This window comes from Phyllostomus hastatus, unplaced genomic scaffold (genome assembly GCF_019186645.2).
Source record: "Phyllostomus hastatus isolate PE091 unplaced genomic scaffold, TTU_PhHast_1.1 phas_contig_137, whole genome shotgun sequence".
NCBI lineage: Eukaryota > Metazoa > Chordata > Mammalia > Chiroptera > Phyllostomidae > Phyllostomus > Phyllostomus hastatus.
This window is the reverse complement of record NW_025333583.1, coordinates 665,559-682,916: the sequence shown is the minus strand read 5'-3', so window position 1 is coordinate 682,916 and position 17,358 is coordinate 665,559. Positions and strand designations below refer to the sequence as shown.

Below are 17,358 nucleotides of genomic sequence, written 5' to 3'. Positions count from 1 at the left end.
GAAATCGGCACATAAAACTACTGGACAGAGCACTGTTCACAGGTGCTTTATCTGTGTGGAGACAAGGACTGAACTGCTTGTCCCAAGTTAGCGATGGGAGGGCGGGGAGAGGAGAGTGGAAGACTATGAACAAAAACTTAAAACGAGAACATTGGAGGGAAAAAAATCCTTTTTACTCCAACAGGGAATGAAAATTGCTCGTTTTTTCCTTTAAAACTTCACATCAAGTCAAAATGCTCTGGCCATAGAATAATACATACCAGCCTGCCCAGGCCGTAGACTTTGTAACCTACGCAAGAGAAATGAGTGAATGAGCTTTCCTTGCCTCTCCCCCGGGACTGTAGTTGCTGGAATCACCATGTAAACATTTCTAGTGTGTCAATGGTAGAACGCCAGTAATACCCTACAACTATGCTAAAACTAGGCTCTACGAAAAGTCCACCCAGTCATAAAGGCTGAATTACATTGACGATATGTGTCAATTCATTGACTTTTAAATTATATTTTAATTTGAGAGAACACAGAACAACAAAGCCCATGACTAGTGAAAATGTAACAACTGAATGTCATATACAAAAGAACTGTGAGCTGCACAGGTAATACATGAATGGGGAGAGAAAATTAGAGGGAAGTGAAAAGTACACAGAGCTAACCTACTGAACTGTATTGGTCAAATATGCGTGAGCTTTAGTTTCTGTACTTATGTACAAGAGTTGTCTTTGGAGGAAACAAAACTGCAGACTTAGCTAGATGGATACACACAGCCCAGAATTAAACTGCACAGCGACATTTATTGTTTCAGCCTGGAAAAACATCCCTTTTTTTAAATTTCACACAGCAAAGCAAGTTAAAAACTTCACTCATCAAATAAATGATAATTTAAACAAGAACTTGCTAAAGAAACCTCATCACAACAATGTTTTAGGGCCTGATCACTTTAAGTCCATGGGGCCATTAATGAATATCAACCAAGAGTCTCTTTTATGACCTGCAAGCCGTTTTTCCTACAACAAGAAGGTGTAACATGTTTGCTTGACTCAGGTGATACATTTAGAAAAGAAATCATGATTTTTTTTTCTTTTGCTGTAACAGGCAGACAATGCATTTCTCGGTGTGATCAGGAAAGATGGAATGACTGCTGCCCTTCTCTCGCTGCTATCAACAGTTTCTCCCGCATTATCTCAAGGCTCGAATAGTCCGGCAACTTAAGATAGTTCACACAAGTCATTACGGAGGGCAAGAAGTCGTCTGGGTTTTCTGTTGATTCGAATGTCTTCCGGACAATTGTCAAGGGTGGGTTCAAACTCCGGAAGCCTGGTTTAAAGGGAAGAGAGACCAAGAAACTCAGTAAGTGTACAGGACGCACAAAGCTAGCTCAGAGAACACTTTCTTATTCATGAGAGTAGTCAAGCTGGAATGACAGGTGTACCTTTTTTATGCTACTCCTATCAGAAAACACTACACTGCTTTGCTGTATAGTATTACTGCACACAGGAGGTACTGTTTCTCCCTCACTAATTCAATCTACATATTCAATATACATTTATTTGGTGCACAGAACCTGGTATTGCTTTATTTACCATGAAAAGTCATTGTATAACATGGAGGTAAACAGTTCCTTATGCCTTCTGACTGTTAAGATACAGTATCATTTCATACTCACATTAGGATTCATTTTTGAAAAATCAGACTTCAGAATGCCTTTTCATCTAAGAGTTCACAATGTACGAATGACTAAGAATTTGATTTTTATCTAGAAAAGCAGCACTACGTGTGTATTAGTCATCCTACTTCATTGTATTTAAGGTAATTCCTATGAATATCCCTACCAGTGATATCCCTTAATATATTACCAAATACAAAATTTAGCAACATTACAATACTGGAATAATTAAGAGGCACTCTAAATCGCAAAGCATATCCTGCCAGCGGTACTGAAGTTTCATAAACACACACACCCACAGCTGGGGTATACGCCAAGCATCAACAGTGTACCCACCTCCAACCGGCAATCTTGGGCTACCTGTCACAAACTGGAGAAATAACCTCTGCTGCTCATTATCAAAACTACTGAGAATCTCAAACAAAAACTTCACAGCCCGACTGTAACAGAAACACAGAAATAAATATATTATTTCATCATATTAAAATATAACTTTAAAATCACAATGCCAACTCTCACAATTAACTAGAAACTGTCAAATTTAAGTATGACCACACAGGAATTCACATTATGATGAACTCTGATGTCAAATTTGTTTCTGCTTGATAGGCAGAATTCAAATGGAATGAGTACTTTTGAAATAAATAAGACTTTTTAAAAAAACTATATATAGGAAAAAGTAATGGGTCTCCCCACCACTCCCCGCATATTTTCACAAAAATACTTGAAAAAGAACCTTTGGTTCCTAAAGTGCGGTCTTGAGAAAATTAAGGCCAAAATATTGTAAAGTCTCCCGTGCTATGTAGACAAATTAAAAAATAACCCTTCATTGTTTATATGAGGTCTGTCCCAGAAAAATCCAGCCATTGTTAACGAAAACAATTTGTGTGGCATTGACATAACCTGGAAGCCAAAAGAGTGCACTGGAACGCACGGGCATGAACAATGACTTCACTGAACTAGTCAGTGGGGGTGGCAGACACCATCGAGTGAGCATGAGTACTGTGAGGTTTGACATATTCAAAATTACTGAGCAGAACAACGAATCTCCATCAAATTTTGAATGAGGCTTGAACATCTCTCCACAGAAACTATTCGGATGATTCAGAAGGCTGCGGCTATGGGCAACTGTTGACTAGCTGCCTCATCACAACAATGCGCCCACTCACGCATCACATCTTGTGCAGTTTTTTGGTGAAACATCATATCACCCAGGTGACTCAGCCCCACTACAGCCCTAATTTGGTGCCCTGCAACTTCTGGCCTTTTCCAAAACTAAAATCACCTTTGAAAGGGAAGAGATTTCAGACCACACATGAGATTCAGGAAAATGTGACAGGGCAGCTGATGGTGATTTGGAGAACTGTGTGAGGTCCCAAGGTGCCTATTTTCAAGGGGACGGAGGCATCATTGTCCTATGTACAATGTTTCTTGTATCATCTTCAATAAATGTCTCTATTTTTCATATCACATCTGACTGAACACCTTCTGGGCAGACCTCGTATACACACATGGACTACCAACTTCTCAACTGGAAAACTGGCAGGTCGCAGTACCTACCTGTCATGAGTATAACCGTGATCTGGCCTGCAGCATTCCATCAGTGTCTTTGCATCCCACGTGTCTGCTTTACTGCCACACAGGAGTTGATCCAGCTGTGCATTTAAATAAGAGTAATGAATTACTAAAGATTAACAGCTGTGTAACAGAGAGAAATGCATACAACATGTTCTGTTTTGCAGTACACTGATATACGGCTTATATGTATCACGTAAGAGTATCACTGCCATATCAAATACTTCTGCTTAGGACCTCTTTATATAATGTGGTCTTCTAATGCACTTATAGATTCAATCTCAGTTACATACACATTAATAGGTTCTCTGTCCATCTGCAGGGACTAGGCTCTAGAGAAGTCTTGAACCTCAAACAACACTTCTGAGACAAACCCTTGATTTACGTTTTCCTAACTCTTCTCATTTCTTTAGAAGCTTTAACTTGATAATCTACTTCTAACGAAGGAGATTTTCACAAATCCTGGTTTTGGGAATCACTGAATTAGGGAAGCCAAGAGCTAGATATACTGAGCTGGAGAGAGAAGTGGCAAAAGAAAGCTGACCTGAGACATACCAAATGGGTAGGTTTTCACATTTTGTAAAGAGAAGCACACCTATGCCATGTAGTTGTTTGGGGTGGTGTGGGGACCCGCCTAGTCACTACAGAATGGTGTCAGAAAGCAAGAAATGCCTTTGTGCCCTTGGAATATCCAACATCCGTTTCAAATTAAACTTATCTTTTTTCTAGTTTAACTGCCCATTTGCAGAACAACTTTGTACTTTTGAGAAAATCCAATTCAGGGCATATGAAGTTTAGTATCTACTACATGTCACTCACTGTCAGACACGTTATGTATTCTGTTCAATGAGACAGAGATAATCCCAATTTTTCAGATGAGGCAGCCAGATCATGTACAACTACTTGGGTATGGTCACACGGCTAAGTAGCAGGGACCAGGATTCAATTCTAGGAGTAACATTTGATGCTTTTCAATTCCAGGTGCTGCTTAGTAACTTAAAGTGCCAGTGATACCACATGCTTCAACAGTTAGCAAAACAAAGTGGACATAAAATAATAATTGAGATTAAAATGCTAAGTTAATCAAAGATTTCCAGATTCAGCGGCAATGAATGTGTATTCTAAAGCTAGGATTCAAAAAAATAAACCAAGATGTTTCCAAACTGGGGAAACCTAGCATTTTCTAAACTTGTTCTATGTACGATACTTCATCATAGTTCCTTGCTGCACTTTAAGATGGTTAGAAAAAACTCTGCACATGAACTTATTTTTTCCTATTCTCAGAGTATTATGTGAATTTAGCAATTAAGTGATTTACAACACTTCTTTAAAACTTCAAGCACTAACTTTTATCTTGAAACAAAGTTTCATCTAATTCGGGAAGTTTAGTCAAACCAAACCAAACCAAACCATGCTACCTCCTCAGTGTCAGTCTCATCACTCTGGCTCTCCCTGCCAAGCACAGCAGTACAAACACCTAAGTCCCACTCTCCACCTGCAGCCGGGTCTCACCCGACAACAGTACTATGCTCAATCATTCCCACATGGACCCCCACTCCCTTGTATTTAGTATTTATAGTGTATTAAATATTTGTATAGTTCACACATCCTATTTGTACAGTATAAAATGTTATACTGAATGTTTAATAGTCTTCCTTGCTCCGGAAATGATCTTATCTTTCCCCAAATCTACCCTTTGCTCCCACCCCGCCCCTTTTTATTCAAACACTGGAGTCTTTGACTAAGATAATTGGAGGTACAGAACTGAAAATTAACATTTCTTTTACACGTAAGCTACTCACTTCTTCTGGGTAGAAGTACTGAAGATGACTGAGTGGGAAGACTGATTCAAATCCATCTCTGAATGAATCGAATTGCCTGGAAACACCTTCATTTAGTGCCCAGAAGATAACCAGCTGCAAGAAAGAAAAAGCTCTTACAAACTGACAAAATTTCAAATCCCTTTTGTGACACAGTACAGTGAAACATCACTTAAAAAAAAAAAAAAGAACAAGTTTTTAAGTCTTTAAAGTATCTCCAAAAGAACTGCTTAAGTAAAAGATCAGTCAGGGCAATTTCTAACTTGGGGCCTCACCAGTAAGAAAATATAAAAAAATGCCATGTGTATTTATGGTATGTTTTTAAAATTCATTTACATAAAATTCCTATGGTACAGAGTTATAGATTACCTCACTAGATGAGGTGCAGATGGAAATTTCTCAAGGGGATAAAATGTTACTGAGAGTTAAAGAGTATGCTTCAAGAGTCACAATTACCAACTGTTAAGTGTTTTTAATGTGAAAATTTTCATTCTATATTCTGTTCAGTTCTTAGAAGCCAACCCTGCCTCCACTTAGCAAAAGGCAAACTCTGAAAATGCAGTCACGTGAAACTGAAGGATAACAAAAAGCATCTGTTACTGGTCCAACATTATCTCATCATCAATTTAGTCAAAAATAAGAGGACTTATTCAAATAAATTTTTTAAAATAGTATCTCATTGCTAGAAAAAAGCATTATTGTAAATTATTTTCAGAGAACCTTAATCTGGATGTTAACTCTTCATTTAATAGTAAACTGAAAGATTAGCCTTCCCAAGGTTAGAAAAAGCAGCAGGTAGTATGAGAAGACACTCCTACTAAATATTAAAAAAATTTCATACGCATCACAGAAATGTTAGGTAAATCAAATAGTATCTAAGGTACTCTTACTATCTGTTTTGTCTCTCAAATTGATGAAGAAACCATAACTAAAATTTTTCAGAGATCCTATCAAAAATCCCATCGTTAGGCTACCAAAAAAGTTAGGTCTGTCTAGGTGGAAGGTGGCATTTCATCTTCAACCTAATGTTCTTTCCACTTAATGTCAGGAAAAACCATAAAAAACTTTGCAAAAAGTACTAATAAGGATCTACATGAGTTGTAATTTGAAGTATAATTTTTATATTCAGTATAAAATTTTCCTTAATTTTAGCAAATATAGTCAAAGACCATGAATTAGTAATTTGAAAAGCCTCACCAAACCCACAAATATGAAGGGGGGGGAGGGTATTAGAAGAAATTCATCTTAGCTGGCTTGATAGAAAGACAGAAATGCAATATGGTGAGATCACAAGGAATGGCTCCTTTTCACTGATTTCTTTGGAAACTGTGAGCAAATGTGAAATGTGGTATTAGCAGATAGCATTAAACTTGGGAACAGCAAACGCAAGGTTGTATAAGGCACTGTGAAATATCCAACGTATCCCCCAACAGAGCAAATAGAAGCTAAGGCCTGAAATGGCAACTCCACACACGATTCCATGGACCAAAGGCCTCAAACCAGTCCGTGCGGCAGCTAGCTGACACCTCCCACGCCTCACTGGAAGGGCCCCTCCCTCTCCTTTAGGGCAGTACCCACAGGCAAAGCCGTGCCATCACCACAGACGGCCTTCTCCCCAAAGGACGCCGCAATTACATACTCTTAGATACTCTTCTAGGTTGTGGATAGTGACAGGTATATCCTTTCCTCCTTTCTTCAGTTCAATGTTGGGAAACCCTGGCAGGGTGAAATCCAATCCTAGATCTTCAACGGAGCAGCCATTTATAGTCAGGGTTTCTAATGCATATCGTAGACTCTCTTTGGTCTAAACAAAAGGGAGGAAGATTGTCAAGCTCACTTATTCACTCAATTATGTCTTCACACTTATAAAATAAAAGGTATGCTAACAAATTTTATGGGCTCCTTCACCTCTTGGCCTATTTTTTCTTATTTTGCCATAATCTCCACATGAACAAGTCACCGAGATCACAAAGGAAATCATCTTCAACACTTCAGAATCCAACTGTCTTTACATGAGAAACACGATGCCAAGTGTTCCTCCATAATGAGATGTTTGCTCCTCAACTTGTTCATATTCAAATCCCACTCCACAGAAAGACCCTGCATAACGGTCAACTTAAGAGTGTGGTCTCCAGAGGCAGACCAACTCTTCATAAACTCTCAGCCAATCTTAATGAATCCAATATGTGTACATAGCTAATACTGAATAATACACTTAGAAAATTATAAATACAAGTAAGAACAAATAATGCACTATCTAGTATTAACAATAAACTTTTTTCTCTGCAAAGTCCAGGTCTAAAGAATACCCTGCAGACCCTTCATTTAGGCCTAGAATAACAAACATCTATTCATATAGTAGCACTACAGTTGCTATTCAAGTCATACTTTAAAAACAAGTGTTCAAAGCAGTTTGTTATTCACTTTTTTAAATGCTTAAGATGACAAAATGTTATATTAATATTTTATAAAAAATTAATTTTCTTAAAGATTAAGCACGAAAGAACAACAACCGAAGCTACAAATTCCATGTGATTATGAATGTCTCCAATACAGGAGAAGAAAGACATACGGGTTTCTGGATGGGAGATGCCCCCAAGTATGAAGTTCCTAGAGGCAAAACACTCAAGTGCAGAACACTACTCATTTTAACTGAAAGAGGCTGATTATTAAATCTTTTAAAGGAGAAACTGAAAGCTGCTTAGGATCCCAGATAATTCAAAACACAGAGAAGGCGGCAGCATTATTTGAGATTAAGGCAAAATCTGACTGCTGAGGGTTATGTTCACTTTTATTTTGAAGGGTCACTCTTACTTTTCTGCAAAAACCTCTGTCTTTATGTCTCAGTTTCAGGTGCATCATTTGATGACACCAAAGGAAGGTCTTCCATTTTGCACACGAAGTACTCTTCAGCACAAAGGCTAAAAAATTTTAATTTTGTTCTAATGCCCTCTTTCTGAAAAGCTCTCAAAATTGTCCCCCCTCTTGTTACAGATCACGGCAATCACTGGTATGCTAAAGACTCTTTTCACAGATACTCAAGAAGTATCTTTAAAGGTTTTTATTACAAACTGCTATCATTAATAGATATCTAGAATATACAATATATCCTTAAGATGTTTTTTAAAGATTTTATTTATTAAGATTATTTATTTATTTATTTATTTATTTATTTATTTATTTATTTATTTATTTTTAGAGAGGGAAGGGAGGGAGAAAGAGAGAGAGAGAAACATCAATGTGAGGTTGCTGGGGGCCGTGGTCTGCAACCCAGGCATGTACCCTGACTGGGAATCGAACCTGCGACACTTTGGTTCGCAGCCCGCGCTCAATCCACTGAGCTACACCAGCCAGGGTGAGATGTTTAAAAGAGAGAACAAATGTCAAAAGATGTGAGGAAGAACTGTAGTGGAGACATGGATACATAACAGAGCTTGCAAAATACATGAGACTGCAGGCTCCAGACCAAGCAGGCTGGGCTTGAATTCCAGCTCTACCACATGCCAGGTATGTGACCTTGGGCAGCGGGATACTCAACTTATCCGCCTCACGTTTCTCACGTGTAAAACAAAGATAAGAGAAACACCTAAGTCGCATGGGGCTGTTGTGGATTAAATGAATTCATGTAGGTAAAGCACTTGGAACAGTCATGATTTTACCTTCCTTCCTTGTGCTCACCTCTCAACCATTACTTACATAAAAGATGATACTAAATAAGATTTAGTAGTTTAAAATTTACCAGGTTAGTAAGCATAAACCTAACTGGTTCTAAAAACCAAAAAACAACAGATACTGTATGGAAAACATGGACTTGGCCTCTTTGAAAGACTTGGCCATGCCCCTTAATAAGCTTCTTTTTCCAAAACCACCAACAATTACCAATTAATATAGGAGTTAAGATTAATCCCCTCACAAATCATCTTTTTCCCTGATAAAGACATTCTAAAATCCTCACTTGTCTACTACTGTAACTTCCTCTCCATTTCATCAAGAGATCTGACACTTTCTACTCTGCAGAATCTCAAGTCTCTATTCTTAATGGGTGTTAACAGTGGTCTATGTTAGCTGCCCAAATATAAGCATATCTGAATCTATGACACTTCTTTAAAATACAGCTTTGCCGCCTTCTTATGATAAGTACAGAACCACTACTAACTTCAGATTGAGTCAAATGATTTTTTTCATCTATTGTTAGTAAAGAATATAAATTAATGATATAAAGCTCAGGATTACCCACAAACTCTAACAGAGAAACTCCAACACATATTATGAAGAAATAGTGAACAGCCACTGTGATCTTTAAAGGTATCTACCTGACTTCCCCTGGCTGGTGTGGCTCAGTGGATTGAGTGCTGGCCTGCGAACTGAAAGGTTGCCAGTTTGATTCCCAGTGACGACACATGCCTGGGCTGTGGGCCAGATCCACAGTTAGGGATGTATGAGAGGCAACGAACTGATGTTTCTCTCACAGATTGATGTTTTCCTCTTTCTCCCTCCCTTCCCCTCTTAAAAAGATATCTTCCTGAGTTCTGTCTAAAAACAAACGGACTGTTCCTAAATTAAGCCAGCCTTTTGGGAAAGAGGGGAAAAAAAATCAATCTGTCCTAAAAATAATTTGATCAATTCAAATCCTTACTAAAAGGATTCAGTATGATATAGTATCTGCCCAGATACATAATACCCATATAAAATTTAACAAACAAGATCCCTTGGTGTCAGTTAGGAGTGTATCTTACTTGTTAATCAAGCCATTTATTCATCAACTGTTTTTATTATACACAGGTAACCCTACCCACTGAAAAATGTTTCAGTTGGGATAAAAAAAACTGAACTCATAAAATAACACATTAATATAGACTAATTAAATGGGTCAAATACAAACCACTTAACAAAGGCCTCATCTTTCTACAGTAAGAAACTCAGCCATCTGTTTCCTCATCTTTAAAGCCTACCTGGGATTTATCTTGTTCAAGTCTTTTCTTCTGTCTGACGATGTCTTCTAGGTGATACACTGATCGGGCTACAACTGGGTCAATGTCGAACAAATCGTGGGATGTCAGTGAAGTTTCTTGCCGAAGCATCCACTTATAAAAGGGTAAGCCAAGAGGCAGGTCCACCTGAAAGGGAATATGCAAAAACACGGTCACGGCTTGTAGAATTGCCTCAATTCTATAGCCGACACTTAAAAAGATCACTTTAAAAGGTCAAGTAATCTCCAGGGGAAAGAATGTATTTAGGAACTGTTTCCCTCATTATATGAAACTGTCCCCATTTAAATTGGGGTCCTGAGATTGTGAAAAATTTAGAATACTTAAGAATTCCATTTAAACAACGGCCCTGTAAAATAATTTTTCAATGATGGACATGTAGTCTCCACAAGGGCTCAACATCAAGAGATGTTTAGAGGAAAGAGGTTAAAAGGAAGAACCAAATGATTACCATTAAAATAAAAATGGAACTCCTAAAGTAACTGATTAACAGTTCATTCCTCAGTTACAGTGAAATAGTAAGCTTGTGAATTTGATATCAAATGAAAATGTCTCCCACATAGAGCCAAAGTAGCTCAGAAGATGTGAGAAGAGGAAATGAAGAAAAGTCCAGAAATACTCAAACCTTTGTGATTACTGATTTTCCTGGATTATTTTCATTCCAGCTCTCTAATGGCAATTTACCGTAGTTCAGTTACATACTCTTGCTTCCCAACTGAATTAAAACTCTAATGTAAAACACTTTAGAAATACATTAATTAAAGCCACCTTTAATATTGTCTGAGTCTCTGAACTCCTGCAACTAACAAAACGTGGGCCACAGACTGGCACTCGGGCCTCGCCCTTGCTACTGAATCGGAGTTGGCTTTTGTGAACAAAATCCCCCAATAAGTCATGTGCACGCTAAAGTTTGTGAAGCACCGTTTTAAAGTACAACATTAAGCGCACGAGATTATGAACTCTTGTAGAACGCAGGCACAAAAAACTTACAGAAGAACAATCATAAACTCACCAATCTGAAGTCCATGATAGCCTTTGCCATTAGTTTTCCTAAGAAGCGAAACTTCATCTTAACTTTTGCAATATGAGCTGGCTTCGCTGTCCTACCAAAGGGAAGGGCAAACAAGCCCTGGAGGTTTTGAATGTACTTGGTCCCTTCTTGGCTTCCTGTAAAATGAGCAAGTCATCAACCTTTAGATGCTCTTTCCCAAGACAAGACAAAACAAAACCTGCTAACTAAGAACATTTAATAAATTCAGTAATTCTCACAATCAGATAGATCATGGAATGAAATCCTCTAGAGCTGGAAGGGCCTCCCTTACTTGAAAAAATGAGAAAACAAAGGCTGGAATACATTTAGGTAAGAGAGCAGAGTCCTTTGCTAGAAGTTAAATATATTTAATGAGCTGTAAGGGCCCATTACCCAAAATGAGTAACATAAAATGACTAAGTCAGTTCAGAGATTAGTACTTACCTTTTGGATTGCTAAGAGTTACTTCTTCACCTCTCCAGAGACCCAAGTCAGCTCTCTGTAGTTCCTGAGATACAAGTGCATAAAACTCCAGTGTAGGCCCAAGACCTGTGCCAACCTACAGAAGAACAAAAGTAGAACAATTTCGAATTTTAGAATTTGTGCTGTTTTATTTATTTTTTAACCTGACAACCTGTTTGCAATGTAGATATTAACAGGAACTGTTTATCAAGATGCAGTAGAGATTATGTCTCCAACTGTCCTGAGTATACTGTATTCCCTCAGCCTTGCTCTTCCAGAACAAGAGCTAGCAGCCCTTTGAACTTACTTTCCCATTCCCTATGGCCCTTAACATTGTGCCTGTATGGTTCAAGCTTGTATCCTGAGAAAAGCACGTTTGTAGCTATATACCTTACCCTCAGAGACTAAGATGGCATGGTCTGCACATGGCTCTCTCTGGTGAATGGTAACACTGAAACCAGCTCAGATGCCGCCACCTCAAGAGAAGCCTCCTTCTCTGCCCAGTTAGCGTCCTCCTTTTCTTAGGACTTCCATTTCAACTATTTAAGTACTTATCACGTTACTTTGTCACCATTTCATTACATGCCTGTCTGTATCTCTCACTTGAAAGTAACTCAATTCACCTCTGCATCCTCTACAGTGCCCAAGCACACACCAGCCATTTAACAGAGGTTGGTGGGGGCAGGTCTGAACCCACACCAGCACCCACCAGGCTAACTTAGCCTCAGAGGGTAGTACATCAGTGCTTCTCAAGCCCATGGTGCACTGGACTCCTCTGAGAGCTTTATCAATATGCACATGTCCTAAGAATTCTGATTTGGCAGGTTTAGAGCCTGGGCACTAGTATTTTGAGACAAGCTCCAGGGATAACTGTACAGCCTTGAATGAAAACCCATCCTCCACGAGAAACATGAGCCTGTGGCAGTGTTCCCAGCCTTAACTATTCCTTCTTATTCTATCAAGGCCCTCCCAGCTCAGACCACAAGCTAGATATGTGGCTAATGACAAGTTAACATCACAGTTTATAGAGCTAAATCTAACCACAGTCCTGTTGAAAAGACTATATTTCACTTACAGAGTATTTGCAAATAATGTGTATTATTTATCATTATCACAGTAACTTTTAAAAAGTATCCACACTAGCTTAGATGCAGTCCACCGAAGTTAAACCTGAACTTTTGGAAAGTCATCTGCTGGGACCTGGTGATATGTTCTTAATCCACCCTACCCCCTTGTCAGTACTGCACGGCAGTGAATGGCATCAGCATTCAGCCCACACTCCAACCCAAACCTGAAGGCCGTGGGTAGCTCTTCTTGGTCTTACTCTCCACATTCCAAACAATTATTAAATACTGTAAGCCCCACCTTCAAAATATATTCTAAACCGTTCCCACCAACCTCTCTTGTCTGGTCTCTGCACTAGCAATCTTGGCATCGCACAGCATATTCTCACAGTGCCAAACAAAGAGCCTTACAAAAGGTAACTTCATTTCATTCCTCCACACCCTCTGAGGCTTCCCATCTCACTCAAAGCAAAAGTTCAGGTTGGAAAAACTGTCCACATGTCCTGTGTGATCCCTCCTCCCTCCCTGATTCCTACACCCAGGCAAGTCATCTGCCAAAAGGCAGGAATGTTTGCCTCAAGGCATTCACCTGTCTGTCATTTTCCTAGAGATACTCTTTCCCCAGAGGCCACCGACCCACCTCTGCTCAAATGTCACCTTAGACCACCCTATCCCCTCCCCATCATGCTCCATCTTATTTTCCTTTATTTTCCTTCATCTCATGGTCTAACACATAAATGTGTATGAGTGGTTGTGTATCAACCCCCCAAACTAAAAGAAAGGCTCCATGACTGCAGGGACTCTGTATAATTTGTTCTCCATTCAACCCTGGGCATTAGAAGAGAGGAAGGAGGGGAAAGAGAGAGAAGCAAAGAGAAAAAGAATAAAACTGCATTAATATCTGATATCCACCAGATGGTGCTTTAAAGTCAGTTCTTTCTCCCTTTAGCATAATTATCCTAGGCCAAGCAGAAATCACAGATCAGATCAGTCTACTGCCTTCATCCAAATACTGTTATTTCTACAGGTAAAACAGACAACTTAGAGTATTAAATGACATGGGTATCACCATCAACACTTTCGTCACAGCAAGTCTCCCTGCAAGTGGAAGGACCAGCTCATGTATACTCGGGTAACATGCCCCTATCTTGGGCCAGCCAGCAGCCCTGCATATCAACCTGATCTTCTCAGGGATCTGCATTTCACTCAGCCACTCCACTAAAAAGGTAGGTGCTCTGGCTTTGCTTCACTTGCTTTTTAAAAGAAGACGAAGTATAAAGCACTAGAAAGAAAAATAGAGAAAAGCAAAAAACTTTGACAACTTGCCTTACTTAAAACTTTGAAAGTCTTTTTCTTTCAAACTTCAATACTGGCATTTGTCATGTGACAATATTCCTGGCATTTTACTTATTTAATTATTCTAACCATATGAGAGGTAGCTTTATTTATCATACCTCTGTTGAGCTATGATTAAGGAATTTACATAACCTACCCAATGTTACCTAGGTAGTAAATGGCAACACCAGGCTCCAAGTCCATGCTCTAATCTTCCACCATCCCAGAAGGCTGCGTCATTTACAGCCCTAACCCCTGGGGCTTGGGTGACTCGCTAAGTCCAGAGACAGGTTTAGTTCTTCCCTGCCTTACCACTTATCCCTGTTCAAAATAGAGCCCATTCTGATCTGACATTTTTGGATTATGACTCCTCTCGAGTTGTTAGAGAGTCTTGCTGATGGCCACCAGCTGCTTTGTGTGGTTGAATTTAATTTACAGTCTGAGGTCCAATTCATATAAAAGGGGGGGTGGGGGGTGTAAAAAAAAAAAAACACCCAGAATTTATTCATTAAAAATTGTGTATTTACTCTTACAAGTTTAAACTTTAGTCACCTTCAAAGTACTATCCATTTGATGCAATGCATCTTTTGAGACTTTTTTTTAAACTTGTTGATTTTGATGTCTTTTAGTGCTTCTGCTGTTTTTTTTTTTTGGTTTGTTTGATTCCTCTCTTCCACATGGGCAAAATGTTTCCCTTTGGGGGCTTTTTTTCATTTGGAGAAACAAAAAAGTCGCTCAGAGCAAGACTGGGTGAATAGGGAGGGTGAGGCACGGGGGTCATGCCCCTTTGGGTCAAAAGTGCTGAACATTCAGCAAAGTGTAGGCAGGTGTACTTGTAAATCGCCCATCATGAAATTCGCAAATATGTTGAAAGAGCCTAAAACAAAATTCACTGAAGCCAAATGCAGTCTCTTGCCACAACACCAGTGGTTATTTATACCCAACACAACTGATCCCCAGATGGGTTTCTAGAACACTCACCTAGTGGGGGAAGCTCATACTACAGGAGTCCACTCTCCAGAATTCCAAGGATTTTTTTTTTTTTGATCCCCCCCTTGGTATAAAAGGAGCACTCCTCCCAATCCCTCTCTTCTCCAATAAAGCTGGCTTCTGGAATCTTTTCCAGAGTTAATAGGTAAGACCCAACAAGTAACATGCAATTTGAACAGACCCATGAAGAGTAAGAGAAGACATGCCTGGCAAAAGAAAAAAAATGTAGTGTAAAAAAGTAGAAGGCTTGTTTAAATAAACTAAGCAGACAAGTCACCTAGAACAAAGGTCTTGCAGTTTTATGAGTAAGAAATTTGGACATGTAAACATATTAAGAACTGTGTCCTCTTAAGCAAGAGGCATGATGAGGGTAGGATCTAAAGAAGATCCAAATTTCTTATTAAGGCAGTCAAGGCCTCCATTCTAACTCCTCTTCCTCTTGTCAATTCCAGAGCAGTTTCTCCCTTCTGCCTTTCACTACCAAGCCACATCCTTTGCTCAAGCCACATTCTTTTGCCCCTTAACTCTCCCCTCTCCCGTTCCATTAGGATGTAACTAACAGCTTACTTCTCCTTAAAGCCAACCCCACACATTCCTGAGACAGTGTTCCTTGCCCGAAAGCCTCCTTCACTTGGTACTCATACCACTCCTCTGCCATACTAGTTTGTACCTCTGTCCCGTGTCTCCCCAACCACGCTGTCATCCTTTGAATGCAGGAACTATGCCACAGTCTGGATCCCAGGAAGGCCACACACTCCCCAGTACACTACTTAACATTTTAATTTGATGACTGAATGCTCTTAACTTTCAAAGTCTTAATGAAGAGAAAACTCACTCATCATTAAAATTACTTGTATAACTACAGACAGTATTAAAATCTATACAGTACTTACCACGAGCCAGGCACTATTCTAATACCTCATAATACAGACCCAGTCACAACTGTGGAGGTTGTTCTACAGCCTACATTTTATAGGTAAGAAAGCTGAGGGGCAGAGTTGTTGGCGATTAAAAATACATAATCAGTATAATGGAAGGTTTGACAATTTTATGTCCAAAAGATTTTCAGAAGTCTAAAAACTCTTAAGAAATTAAGTGAAAGGGAGGAAAATATTCCTGAGACTCAGTACTTCAGAGCTCAAATATATAGAAAATCATCATTTGATTATTTTGGTGTATTGTCCTGGTTGTTTAAAAGCATTTCAAAAGAAATAAAAGACAAAGATTAAAAAAGAAGTAAAACTTTCCCACAGATAACATGATTGCCCAGCAGACAGGTACCCAACCTGTGGCCCACCGGCCACATGCAGCCCAGGATGGCTGTGAGTGCGGCTCAATACAAAATCGTAAATTTACTTAAAACAGTATGGGATTTTTGTGTGTGTGTGTGATTACATATCACAATGTATTTAATGTGTGGCCCAAGACAACTCTTCTTTTTCCAGTGTGGCCCAGAGACACCAAAAGGTTAGACACCCCCGGCTACAGCATGGGTTAGCAAGCTATAGCTCTGGGCCCTGCTCGTTTTTATACGGTCTGGAAGCTAAGAATGGTTTTACAATAGTAGATGGTTGAAAATAATCTTGTATAGCATTTCACAATATGTGAAAATTATATAAACTTCAAATTTCAGTGATCATCAAGTTTATTGGAACACAACTATGCTAACTCATGTACGTATTTGTCCATGGCCACATTAACACTATAAAGACAAAACTGAGTAGTTGTCATAAAGACCATATGGCCCAAAAAGCCTGAAATATTTACTATATGGCCCTTTACAAGAAACGTTTCCCAAGCTCCGAGTCTGTAACTATTCTAAACGATGTGTTAAAAAGTTATTAGAACCAATAATTAAGTTTATCAAGGTTACAAAAAACAATGCCAACATCTTAAAAATCAGCTATTTTTATAAGCTAACAGCAACCGGAAATTGAAATGAAAGACACTATCATTTTCAACACCATCAAAAAACATGAATTATTTGGAGAGAAATTTAACAAAACATGTACACGAAAGACCTTTAGACTTGTTATAAAGCACACTGAGAGAAATTGAAGACCTAAATAAGTGAAAGGCTACACTTTATCATGAATTGGAAGACTCAGTACTGGAAATATAAATTCTCTCCCAAAGTGATCAAGATTCAACATAATCCCAATCAACATCCTGTGAGGTATTTTGTAGACACTGACAAACTGAATATAAAATTTACAGAGAATTACAACGAATTGAGAATTTAATCAAGACAACTATGAAAAAGAAAAACAAAGCCAACTTGTGTGCTAACAGCGTGAAAACTGTATAAACTACAGTAAACAAGAGTGTATAGATTAATAAAAATGAACAGAAAATCCAGAAACATACCCAAACATTCATAACCAACTGCTTTTCAACAAAGGTGCCATGGTAATTCAATAAGGGAAAGTAT

The 17,358-nt window shown here is 38.8% G+C and overlaps 1 protein-coding gene across 17 annotated transcripts in view; it reads right to left on the bottom strand.

Moving 5' to 3' along the window:
• Positions 1-771: 771 nt before the first annotated feature.
• Positions 772-17,358, bottom strand: part of TRIP12 (thyroid hormone receptor interactor 12) — a 139,861-nt gene continuing 123,274 nt past the window's right edge. For all 17 annotated transcript variants that reach the window (XM_045853306.1, XM_045853343.1, XM_045853376.1 and 14 more), the window contains 8 exons: positions 11,521-11,635; positions 11,059-11,213; positions 10,011-10,175; positions 6,698-6,862; positions 5,041-5,154; positions 3,224-3,318; positions 2,000-2,103; positions 772-1,314 (listed from right to left, as the gene is read on the bottom strand). In XM_045853306.1, coding sequence (XP_045709262.1) covers positions 1,118-1,314; positions 2,000-2,103; positions 3,224-3,318; positions 5,041-5,154; positions 6,698-6,862; positions 10,011-10,175; positions 11,059-11,213; positions 11,521-11,635 — 1,110 coding nt within the window. In that variant the 3' untranslated portion in view covers positions 772-1,117. The remainder of the gene's footprint in view (positions 1,315-1,999; positions 2,104-3,223; positions 3,319-5,040; positions 5,155-6,697; positions 6,863-10,010; positions 10,176-11,058; positions 11,214-11,520; positions 11,636-17,358) is intronic.